The sequence below is a fragment of the Oryzias melastigma genome, linkage group LG1 (assembly GCF_002922805.2).
Source record: "Oryzias melastigma strain HK-1 linkage group LG1, ASM292280v2, whole genome shotgun sequence".
Classification (NCBI taxonomy): Eukaryota; Metazoa; Chordata; class Actinopteri; order Beloniformes; family Adrianichthyidae; genus Oryzias; species Oryzias melastigma.
This window is the reverse complement of record NC_050512.1, coordinates 3,905,217-3,917,763: the sequence shown is the minus strand read 5'-3', so window position 1 is coordinate 3,917,763 and position 12,547 is coordinate 3,905,217. Positions and strand designations below refer to the sequence as shown.

Below are 12,547 nucleotides of genomic sequence, written 5' to 3'. Positions count from 1 at the left end.
AAAACGATAAAACGCCTAAATTAACCAAACCAGCCGGTGTGTGGCTGAAATGTTAAACTCCAAAATAGCCCCAAAGTTCTTAGTAAATGCCAAAATAGTTCAAAGAACTCACAGAATGGCAATTTTTAAAACTTTAAAACTGTAATTTCATAATTATAAATAATAAAAATCAATCAATCAATCAATCAATATACTTTATTAATCCCCTGGGGGGCAGCATTATTATTCTAGAATAAATGAAAATGTATAAAACTTAAACCTTCAATATTTTACTCTCAATAACAATATATTTCGTCAAAATTATACAAGTTGAAAATAAGCGCAAGATAACATCGGGCCATTAATAACAACAAAAAAATATGATCTGGAGGGCCGGATATAATGACCCAGAGGGCCGTATCCGGCCCCTGGGCCTTGACTTTGACACATGTAGTGTAAATAAAATGCATTGAGAAATACAAACCCTAAGTATATTCTAAAACATATTAAAAACTTGGATATTACAGTTTTGTAAAACAGAACAAAATACACACACAAAAAAACAAGCATAGTAAAAGTTTATTAAAAATACAAAAAAAGTCTTTAATGAAATGTCTATATCAGAGGTGGAGAAACTACAGCCCCGGGGCCATATGCACCCTGTTAAATGTTTAATTTGGCCCGCCAAACTGTAATATATTATCTTATTTAACCTTATACATTTTTTATTTTCCCTGTAATTCTGGTGTCTCCCTATAGATGGCGGACCACAAATAAAATGACCTTTATTTAGGCGCAGAAAGTTATTCTGCATTCATGCAGTGTTGGAAGATTTGTTGTTTTTCTGATGTTCATGTTTGTTTTCCGGTCAGTCATTTTTCTGATCATTCAAACACCACATGAACGCAGCTTTTCTCTCACTTTTTTTCCCCTGAAGGACATCAACCATTTGGTGTAATTGGTTCTAAGATGAAAACAAAATGCACCATCTTGAAATAGAAACATCAAAATGTTTTGTTTAAAAATATATATATATATATTTATTTATTAATCAAAAGTAAAGCATGTTTTCATCCACATTATTTCTTTTACGAGCTGAATTAGCACCCGTCTGCTCCTCGTCTGGCCCTTCTGTCACATTTAAAAACCCTTTGTGGAAACAAGTCAAAAAGTTTGCCCATTCCATGTCTATATTATATAACGTTAAGGAAATAAAACATTTTAAAACTGAAAAGATCCATGATCCTCAGGGATATGAAAGGCAATACAATCTGCCTCAGATTCAGGAACTACAGCCTCATCGTCGTTCTGGAAAACAGAGGGTCAGGAAAAAACATTAAAAGATACTTGTGAAAAAGTTTGGTTTTTTAGACATTTGTCTGGTAATCACAAAGACAAATTGTTTGCAGTTTGTATAATATGTTCAAACGCTACAGGATTGGCAGACAGTCAAAGTCTAAAATGCAGGAATCTCTGAAAACATCAAAAAGTTGGATCACTTTCTAAAATGTACAGGAAATCCCCCAAATTCCAGCTTATAGAAACATCTGATACATGTCTGACCAAATAAAATCCTGGTACATTTTTTTAAATGTCATCCGACTACCATTACATCATTACTGATGTAATGAATGCATAAATGTATTTATTAAAACTTTTTTCCATATTGTTTACAACTGAACGAATCACCGAATCAGCAGCAGAGAGATGTTCAAAAGCCTTTACAGTGAAGTTTTCATCTTTGCATGACTTTGATCCCCAAAACACTGTCATCTTTCTCTGGATTTTGTATGATAAACAATTAATTAAAAGACTTAATCCTATATTTTAGTCAGTTTTTTTCCATTCAGTTAGGTGGAAAACCAGAGTAAAACTCACCTCGTGAGAGAAGTATTTGTCTATTATGTTGAGGGAGGACTTGTAAACGGCTTCATTGTCGTGAGACTGCAGTGCCTCAAGAGCGTCTAAACCTCCCAGATCCTCAATCAAAAGGCACACTTTCTCAATCTCACTGGTACTTTTTGACATCTGTCCAAAAAGAGAAGAACAAAAATAATTTGAGCTTCCAGTGATTAGAAGGCTGGTTTGATTATGGACATGAAAACCCAATGGCCTTCAGTTAAACAATCTACATTACTTATAAAATGTGTATAACTGAAGAATAAAAAAATAATCCTTAATTGTGCTTCTTTCTTAATGTGACTAGTACAGGTAAATATTTCTGGAAACAAGACTACATACAGTATTTTTGGCATCACAACTAGAAATGCAATATCTCCTTTATTAACCAGCTAAATAGTGTTTAAATTGAAACACTCTGAAAGAAAGTTAAGAGAACTATTATTGAGAAAGTTAAATCTGAGGAGTGCAAAAACATCATTATCACTTACAGTATGTCTGAAAATGCATTGCTTGTTTTACAAAACACATTAAGACCCGCGACCCGGTCCCGGATGAAGCGGAGGAAGATGGACATTAAGGGTGTATTCATACTGGAAAAGTCAGTTGGTCTGAACCGAGTTCGCCTAATGTGGTCCAGATCAAAAACCTGAACCTTGTGTTTGGTCTGTATTCAGACTGCCTTTCAACTGGACATTTCTGTTTAGAACCAAAGCTCGTAAACAAAACTTGATTAAAGTATGTGACATTAGATCATTAGATACACCTTTAGATTGACTTTAGATTCTTTAGATCAACCACATGACTAAAGATCTCTTCAAGTCATTGGCCAGGAATTGCGAGGGCGGCGCAAAGCAACAAGAATAATTGCAATCCTTGTCAGAACAGTTCACTTATCCAAGCTTTATATTTTGCTGAACAATTGTGAACTTTATATCAACATCCGGTTCAACACATTTACTGATGCTTTGGTATGGTGGAGGAATGCAGCTAGTAGGTTACTGAGGAGAAGACGGCTAAGAAGGTACACTGATAAGTGTTACGACATATAGATTATCAGGAAAGCAGTAAGAGAAGTAATGTGTATCACGTTAAAAGTTGTTTTAATGAGAGTGCATTCATCCTACCACATTTCAATGAGTTGCTGTTGCATCATTGCTCCACGTTTTTTTCCGCGGTTCACTGTCTACATCCTATAATGCCCGGCTACTGTGGCCAATTTGGTCCAATTGTTCCACTCCGAGCCTGGGGCCTTTTCTAAACTCAGAGCCAACTGGAAGCCTGATTGGAAACGGAGACCAATTCGATAGATGGGTCTAAGAGCGGTTCCTGGTCCCAGACCAGGGTCCTCTTGGGTGAATTCAGATGGTAAATTTGTTCCATTTTATCGGAGGAAACGAACCAAATGTGTCCAGTTTGAATACACCCTTAAAGTAACGAGACAGAGTCAACAGTATGTGGTTAAATACCTGTAAAACATTGTTGATTGCATCCAGGATGACCAAGATCACCCTGCTGTCTTTGATATTCAACAGTTTGATCAAAGGCTCGAAAACGTTGCAATGGACTAAATATGATACTTGATCCACGGTTCCCCCGCTGGTATAATTGGTGACAGCCCACACGGCCTCTCTCTGGGTCTTGTAATCTCCCTGAAACAACAGCAGCCATGCAGTACTTTCAAATCAATGTCTAGCACAAGTCATTCGTTTGTAAATAAGACAATAAAATGTATAGATATACTTAAAATAGCTGCAAATAATACAAGCATGAAAATATTTAAACAGAAACGGTTTAGTTTACCATCTGACACACAGGCTACATGTTTCTATGTAGTGTTGAGTTCTGACCTGGTGAAGAATCTCCACCAGCATGGGTACCAGGCCTGCATTAATGACTTCCTGTATCTGGCTGCTCTTGCCAGCAGTGATGTTGGAAACAGCCCATGCTGCTTCTTTCTGGATGTTGGGGCTGGGGTAGCCCAGCAGGACGGGGAACACTGCCAGTGCACCTGCATTCAGCACACACTGGGTCTGCTCATCGGTTCCAGTCACGATGTTGCCCACAGTTCTCAAAGCAGGAGTCTAAGAAACGGAAGGAGGGCAAACAACTCACTTCTTCAGCACTGCAGACAGCACTGTAACTTCTGCACAGATTATGCTTTTATAACAGTCGTATTAGACTGGAGACAATAAAAACTACGTTTGCATTCAGTATTGCTGCTTTCCTTAACCTAAAACCACATACCACGATAGAGACGTCCTGACATGCGAGAAGCTGGATGAGACGGGGCACGCAACCAGTTTGCACCACCATTTCTATCCTCTCGTTTGTCCCTTCAGTCAGGTAAGATAAGGCCCAACAGGTGTCAGCCAGGACCTCCCTGTCATTCAGGTGCAGGAGGCGCACCAGGACAGGAAGCATCTGACGCACCGCTGCCAGAGGAGGAGCTGGATTCTTGTGCCGACACAGGTTTGAGAGCACCCAGGTGAGATTGCTGAGGTAGGCAGACTGGTAAATCAGGTTAAATCATTTACAAAAGGTTCTTCAAAAGAAAATTATTAAGTCGTTAAAAACAAAATATATTCATTAAAGTCAAGGCTTTGAGATCACTTTGTGCTGTATCTTATATAAAGAACTGCACCATTCTATAGTTACTTCACACTACCTTGTTTTTACCATCAGTTTTGCTAAAAAAAAAAAAAAAAGAAATACTTACACTAAACAAAGACAAGTCAGAAGTTTCTAACAAGGCCAGAAGGGGCTGAAGCCCGCCATGTTGGATGACCAAATCTCTGCTATTGGCTCCATCTCCTACACGAGGAGGAAAGACATGAACGTTTCTGTCAATAATGCAATTTGAGATCTTTGGAGTGATTTTTTATGGAGTGATCTTTGTGACCATATTGTAAGCAAAAGTCACAGTTTTGAGATAAAAATTGTCTAAATTGCAAACAAAATTTAAAGTGTTAAGAAAAAAACTTTGTAATTTGCAAATCAAAATATTAAATATTTGCTTTCAAAAGCATTTTTTTTAAGTTTGCAAACTTTTTTTGCTACAATTATCTCATCGTCTTAGTCTAGCCTCTAAGAAATTTAGATTTGTATTTATTGCCTTTGCTTTTTTTAATAAGACGAATTAATAATGTCTATTTTTTGGCATGAACAAAATCAAAAATGTATATATATATAAAAAATTTAGCATTTCTGGAAATGTGATTTTTACATTTTGCTTAGAAAATTTTATCTAAAAAATGTGACTTTTGCTTGCAATATGGTGGCACAAAAATTATTCCATAAATTTGAAATGATAGCAGATGAAACTTAATTGATATTAACAGCAACTTACTTTCATTTTTTAAAAAGCGGGATTATAAAAAGATGAAGCAACTTTTATAGTGTACAAATGTTTTCAGAGAGTTTTCTAGGTGTTGTGTCATTCTCGTTGTCAATCTAAGCCAAATCACAAAATCAAGCAACCCATAAAGCTGTGATATGGTTAAAGAAGGATGCCACAAAAGGAAATTACATATTTATAACTAGAGTAAGTAAGTAAGTAGAGTTTTTATTAATTTGAAGCAATATGCAAGCCCAGAAAAAAAGAAACAAAAAGGAAAATGATTTTCTGCAATTCGACTGAACCTGATCCATCCAAGAGTGGAATTATTTATCCAAAACCCCCACATGAAAGGACATAGAACAGAAAAGTGCCCCCCTCTTTAAGCTTGGGGTCACTAATCTTTTGAGATTCTGTGGAAAATCCGGTGTAAAGAGACTTAGTCAGCCCACAGTACCTGCAATATTTCCCAGGGCCCAAATGGCTTGTTCAGTGATGTGCTGGTGGGGAGACGACATCAGTGAGATGAAGGCTGGAACGGCGTCGCCCTCGATGACAGAGTTCGTCTGGTGGGAGGTACCTGAAGCGATGTTGGTCAGGGCCCATGCTGCCTCGAACTGGATCGGAGGGTTTTCAAAGTGAGCCAGAAAACCTACGAGCTTTGGAATGAGTCCAGCAGCAATGATGCTATCAATAGGTGGATTTGTTTCTCTGGACAGAAACTTCCTAGCAGGAACCAAGGAATAAACAAAAACAAAGAAAATTAGTGGCCAAGAAAAACTCTCAGGAGATATCTAACTACAACCTTGTTTTGAACTGTCTTCTTTGTTTCTGATTTAAAAAGTCTATATCATGCAAAATAAACTTTTTGAGCTTTCAAGTGCATTATACTGTTAATTCCTCATTATAAACAACCCCAAAGCAGTATTTTAATCAATTCACGCATTACTGAATATTCCCTTAAAAACCTACACTCTCAACACCAGCCCCTCCTATACCCACGAAAACAAGCTGACGTCACAAAGTGAGAACAGCCCCTTAGAAATTGAGGCATCTTACTTCTGGGTAGGAAAATAGTTCACAAAAGTAGCTCATATTTCATAAATAATTTGGCATTTAGTGTTCCAAAGGTAATATATGATTATATTTATAGTTTACTCTGATAAACTTAAGAAAAGCATGATATAGGCCAGGGGTCTGCAAGTTTTAACAGTAAAACCTAGAAGGAGCCGGTTAGTCTTACTTATAGTCTGCATTCATGACCTTCTGTTTTTAAAAAAATAAAAAGTAGGAATTATGTCTATTTTTGGCACAAACAAAAGTAAAAATATAAAAAGAACCAAGCATCTCTCAAACTGTGATTTCTTTTTTTTTTTTTACATGTGACGAGTTCAAATAACTTTTAAAATAGTACTTCATCTTTTATTTTCTGAAGTTATGTATTTTCCCTGTAAAATATCAGATAACACTCCCAGCACACTAAGAAAAGCAGGAAAAAATCTTACCATTTTTGATCATAACTGAAGATTTATAAACTTAAAAAAATGACTTTTCTTAACAATCAACACAATCAATAGTGACAACGGTTATCCCAACAATCATATTTTCTTGTTTCTACAGTTAACATCTATATTGTAGATTTTTCAGACTTTCTAACAATAATGTCAGGTGTTGAATCAAGTTTTGCTCCAGTTAACAAACCCAAGCATGTTTTTCAGCATAATTTACCCTTTTAAACGTTTTATTTTTAACTGCATCAATGACACACAGCGGTCTATCAAATGAGAAATTCCAATCCATGAGTTTCATAGCAAAATAAAAAAAAATTGAAGTCAATAATAGTTTAATTTTGAAATGACATTTAAAATGTTTTTAAACAAAATTACCTGGCAGCCTGCACTGCCTGTATCTGATGTTCTGAGTTCTGACTGTTCACACCTCCGACAATCTCCTCCACAGACCAGCACTGAAAGAAACAAAACCCAAATTAACTTAAATCTAAAAAGAAAAAAAAGAAATTGCAAATAAGAGACAGTGGATAAAAGGTTTTTTAGTATCAGGGACTTAAATAAATGCATAAACGTATAGGAGAAATATTAGTAAATAAATCTAGCCAACATTTTTTTTTTATTTAAAACAAATGAATGCAGCAATAACTTAGAAACTCCTATGCATGCAGCCTATAGTAGCCTTTCAACTAGTGCTGCCACAAACAATTATTTGAATAGTCGACTCATCACCGATTATTTTCCCCGATTAGACGACTAATCGGGTCATGCACAAACTGAATATAAAGCACACATCTTAACCATCATTAACTTTAAGCTAACAAAAATTTTGATATATAGCATTACCTGTGATAATGCTAGTGTGAATGAAGATGAAGATGCTGAAATTGATAGCTAATAACGCTGAAACTGGTATCCAGCTAAAATGTTAGCTAAATGCCAAATCAGGCTAAAAAAACTGAAAAAAGCCCAAGTTAGCCAAAACAGCTAGCATGCAGCTGAAATATTAGCTAAACTCCAAAAACAACCTAAAAAAACTTTAATAAATGTCAAAATAATTCAAAAAGCTAGAAGAATACCATGATAACTTTTAACTTCACTACAGTCTGACCCCATATAATATAAAGTAACGACTAATCGACTATTAAATTAGTTTTAGACTATTATAATAGTTGATTAGTCGTCGATTAGTCAACTAATCAGGGCAGCCCTACTTTCAACTAGGGGTGAAGTGATTTAACAACAATTCGATTCATAGCATAATTAGTGGTTGTTGATACAATTTATTGTTATTATCGGTTCATTTTGAATTCAAAATGAACCGATAATTCAGTGACCTAAAAACTGATCCAGGACATCTTGAGCCAAAACTTCCACCAGTGTGACTCAGAGATAAAAACCTGCTACTGAACAATGCAGGTAATGTTTTCTAGATTCCTTTTATTTCTCCAATAAAGTGTAAACAAAGAAGTAGACATAATATTTATAGTAAAATAGACCTACTATGCATCAATCCAAATTAGAATTATTCAACATCGATTCATCAAATTTTAAAACAATTTTAATGGTAATTTAGACAGATCGATCTGATTGGATATTAATTAATAGTTACATCCCAGTTATATGTAATGTCATACCACACTACAAACTGAAACAGAGAAGAAGGAGATGATAACCTTTCCTCTGCTGTTCTCTTGAAGGAGGGAAGCTGGATTGTCCTGGGAGCTCTGAACGTTTCTTCTTTTTAAAATCTGCTCATCTTTCCTCGCTTTCCTCAGTTCGACGTTAACTTCCGCCCTCCTGCGCCTCGACTCCTGAAAACACATTCACACATTTTGGACAACGAGACTTTCAAAACGTGCTTCTGAATGTTGACTACTGAATAAATATTAGTGGTATGGGTTAGAAACCGAAGCACAAACACCTACAAGTACACATTTTCCCTTGTTTTTGAACAAGTGGATTCGAGCAGCGATGTCGGTGCCCGCTGACATTCCACACTGTTGAGCAAGACAGCCGATTTCAGTCATATCATGCAGAACACCTGCAACGATAAATGGTTAGTGTTATCATTGTTGACGCAACTTTGATTTAAAAAGTGTTTTAGACGTTTACCATGTGGTTAGCTAGTAAACTAACCTAGCTTAAGACAAGCCGGTTAGCTTTAATGCCATGTATGTAAACTATCGTGCATGCTGGCTTCTACAGCTTAAATAAGAACAGTCTAAACTCAAATGAGTAATGATATTATCATCACATTGAAAATATAACCTCGACTTTCAAAAATTAAGTTAAAAAGATTCAGTCGACAAAACATTTTAACGCGCTTACCTTGAATAGATCTCTTAAAAAACGAGTTACAAATGTGACGTCATTAGTGTAGGATACAGCCTTCTTTTTCTTATTGCTGACTGGTCTGATGGCCCGTAAGTCCCGCCTTTTTCCGTAAACTTGAGGGAAAACCACAATAATGAGGTATAGAACGCACCCGCCCGTGGAGTCACGTTTTAGGATTATTGTTGTTTACAGATGAAATAGCAAACCACGAGAAACAATCCCCCAGTAACCGTAAAAAGACGCAGTATTTCCAGTAAAAGTATCATAATATTGTATTTCTGCCGTAAAGCATGTGATGACCCAGTGGCCTAATGGATAAGGCATCAGCCTCCGGAGCTGGGGATTGTGGGTTCGAGTCCCATCTGGGTCGGTTGAATCTGAAATTTTTAATCATCGATGAACGTCCAAATTTCTTTAATGTTAATAAAATACTGTACATTATAGTAGCTAGTAAATACACCCTTGAGTAAGGTTGTATTCCGACAAAGAATAAAAAATATATTCAAATTTAATTTCTGCTATTTTGAGAAACAAACATTTTGACGTGTAAGTATTTTGCAATAATTTGATACTTTGTACACCTGATGTATTTTACTTAAAAGATATTCAGCGCTGTTTTATCACGTTCTTCCCCAGAATGACAGAAAGTTAAACCTCTAACCAGATTGTTAGTCCAATACAAAGAATATATTTGACGCCAGTCCCTTTACACTTCAGTAAATGGTTATAATGACACATAATATTATTTCCTTTGTGATGTTTTTTTTTTTTTGCATTACTAAAACTTATTATTGGTGAATTATGATCCAATGGGTGACCTAGGACTACTACCTAATATGACCATAAGAGGGCAGTAAACACCAAGGAAGCAAACACCCTGACTTTGCCCAAACAAACTATATATCTTCACATTAAAACTGCATTCTGTGCAATGATGGCATTAAACAAAATCTACACTACAGACATTTGTGCCAACTATCAGGTGACTTTTACAGCAACTACATAAACAGAATATGAGAAAGGTAGAAGTTTTGTGTTTGGCACATCCCACCGTCTCCTTTTCCATCCCATCCCCTCTTGGAGCCGTCCTATAAAAATCCAAGGAATCCCAGTCTTCCAGCACACCGTACACCGTACTCGCTCCCAACACTGGACACCCAGGATGACAGGGATTAATGGGATCCGCTTGTTTCTGGTCTTTCCTCTTTACTTCTCAAAGGGTCATGTTGTGAATGGTAGGCAAGATTTCATAGTAACATTTTTAGGACGTTTTTCTCGTTGATTTTGGACCTCCATTCAAAACCTGTTTCAGAACCAGGAGTGTTCCCAGTCTTCTGAGATGTTGTAATGGTAGTATGTTGTGTTGTTGTTGTTTATTTCTGGACCTGTGTGATGCAGGATGTCTGTCTCAACCACAGAGATATATGGCCTCACAGAAAAGGATCATGACAGCTTGATGGATCCTGGTTCCAACAACCAGAGCCGCCTGATCCTGAAGGAGCCATCCCTGCCGATCAACGAGCTCCTGGAGAAAAACAGCAAGTCCACCGAGCCTAAACTTGCCTGGCCGAAGCACAGTGACCTTGCTCCCATTCTTCGCCACCATGGGCCCCACAACAAAAGCAAGAAGGGCCCCAAGACCAACCGTCTGACTGAGCACAACAGTGAGAAAAACAGAGTGGTGGTCAGTCTGCTTCCAAAAACCCAGCCGCCTGGAGCTGCAGGTGTCAACCGCACAGCACAGAAAAACAACCAAGACCCCCAGTCCCAATTCATCCCAGCTCACTCCAGCGAAGCAGAGGGACACCCCAACTCCAGACCCCGAGCTCCGTCCAGCACCCAGCCTCAGGTCCAGCTGCAACAGACGGCTGCCTCTCCACACAGAGATCCCCTGAACCGACGACCCGACCCAGAAGAGAACCGGCCTGGGAAAGCCAGCCTCTATCCGTTTGGAATTGGATCTGCAACCTGGAACAACAGCCGCTCACCGCTCCTGTTCAACAGACGTTCCTCCAGCCTGCTTTACCAGTTTGACATTCTGAGACGAGGTATCTGCATTACATTTTTCCTCTGCTTGAGCTGGCCTTGATAAAATGGCCTAAATATAAGGATTTTATTTCTTTAAAATGGCAAGATTGCACAGTTTTGACTGAGATTGTCATAATTTCAGGAGTAAATATCACAAAGTTTTTTGGAATTAAAGTGTACTGAAAAGGCAGCATCTGTAAAGTAAAACTTAACCCTCAGTATTCTTGCTAGCATATCTTCTGTCTGAGAGTCCTTCCCTGATCGTGTCTTCCTGTCCTCAGAGTCAGACTTCATGCACGATTCCTTCTGCATCAGTGAGTGCCGCAAAGAGAAAGATGAGAGGGAATATTACTGCCACAGCGAGTTCGGTATGTAAAAAAGATACATTTAGAAAGTTTCCACACATTGGACTGTAATGATGGTTGATCCGTTTTTGCTGCATTACATGTGTGTTGTCCACTGTGATGGTACTTGGTAGTTTTTACCTTTTAGTAAAATGAACCTACGGTGTCTCAATCCAAATGGTATTTCCAATATCGATTATTGATTTATTTAATTCTGAAATTATTTTTTAATGGTATAGTTTGATTTGATCAGCAACTTGCCTCAGACAGATTCATCTGGTTGGATAAATCTATTCATGGTTAATCCATGAATCTTTACACCCTATTCCACTTTCAGGTTCTACATACAAACTGCACAGCCATCAAAGTTAAACCAGTTGAGCTTTGACCAATCAGGGACTCGGGGGAGTTTGTAGTCAGTGTCCTTTTCAAAACACGTGCCAATCATTACAAAATTGATCATGAAGGAGAAATTACTAATTGTAATTTGTGCCTGGCTGGAATTCTATGACACCAAGTCTTTAATATATTGGAATAGAGCTGTGAAAGAAAAAGCCTGAAGCAAGATTTTTGACATTTCACACTAAGTCCATCCCAACTGGGTTCATGCACTAATGTCAGGTAGTGACACATCAGTGTGAGCCCCACTCTTGAATGTGCATCACATGCCCGGTGTGAACGTAGCTTAATGGTTCCTCAGGGTTGTGAAGAGTTATTCACAGGCCAATGCTTTTGTCATCTGCTGAGACAGCTGTCAACGGGATCGTCCATGACATCGACGTTCTGCCCAAAGGCATTCGGCTCATCACGCTGATGGTCAGCAGCGATGGTTTCTACAAGATGAGCCACCTGTACGTGACACCAGAAACCTTCTTCTTCAAAGTTCGCCTCTTCGTCTTGGATAGCTTCAAGTGCAGCAAGCCCTGCCCGGATATCAAGCTCGGTGAGAAATTAAATGGCATTTACATTAATGGTAAATGGGTTTTCTACCTTCCATGAAGGCCCAAAGCGCTTTAAAGCAGGGGTCCCCAAACTATGGCCTGCGGGCCGGATCTGGCCCTCCTCCACATTTGGCCTGGCCCCTCAAACTGTTTTGGCTAAATTAGACATTTTTC

At 37.9% G+C, this 12,547-nt stretch overlaps 2 protein-coding genes and 1 non-coding gene across 5 annotated transcripts in view; 2 read left to right on the top strand and 1 right to left on the bottom strand.

Moving 5' to 3' along the window:
• Window positions 1–542: 542 nt before the first annotated feature.
• Window positions 543–9,300, bottom strand: LOC112137633 (importin subunit alpha-1). Of its 3 annotated transcripts, none has more exons than XM_024260051.2 (11): window positions 9,055–9,300; window positions 8,652–8,767; window positions 8,400–8,537; window positions 7,102–7,181; window positions 5,673–5,941; window positions 4,598–4,692; window positions 4,126–4,389; window positions 3,729–3,962; window positions 3,348–3,530; window positions 1,858–2,007; window positions 543–1,287 (listed from the first exon to the last, which is right to left on the bottom strand). In XM_024260051.2, the coding sequence occupies exons 2-11, from the start codon at window positions 8,751–8,753 to the stop codon at window positions 1,201–1,203; spliced, it is 1,602 nt and encodes a 533-aa protein (XP_024115819.1). In that variant the 5' UTR covers window positions 8,754–8,767; window positions 9,055–9,300; the 3' UTR covers window positions 543–1,200. The 3 variants fall into 3 exon arrangements, with proteins under 3 accessions (XP_024115819.1, XP_024115820.1, XP_024115821.1); XM_024260052.2 differs by lacking the exon at window positions 9,055–9,300 and adding an exon at window positions 8,863–9,020; XM_024260053.2 differs by lacking the exon at window positions 9,055–9,300 and adding an exon at window positions 8,839–9,019.
• Window positions 9,301–9,357: 57 nt separating this feature from the next.
• trnar-ccg lies at window positions 9,358–9,430 on the top strand. Its single transcript has one exon. It is a non-coding gene; the product is annotated as a tRNA-Arg (tRNA).
• Window positions 9,431–10,152: 722 nt separating this feature from the next.
• LOC112137178 overlaps window positions 10,153–12,547 on the top strand; it is a 4,327-nt gene continuing 1,932 nt past the window's right edge. Inside the window, exons 1-4 of the mRNA XM_024259345.2 lie at window positions 10,153–10,295; window positions 10,479–11,108; window positions 11,370–11,456; window positions 12,184–12,375. Of these exons, the coding sequence (XP_024115113.1) occupies window positions 10,223–10,295; window positions 10,479–11,108; window positions 11,370–11,456; window positions 12,184–12,375 (982 nt within the window). The 5' untranslated portion in view covers window positions 10,153–10,222. The remainder of the gene's footprint in view (window positions 10,296–10,478; window positions 11,109–11,369; window positions 11,457–12,183; window positions 12,376–12,547) is intronic.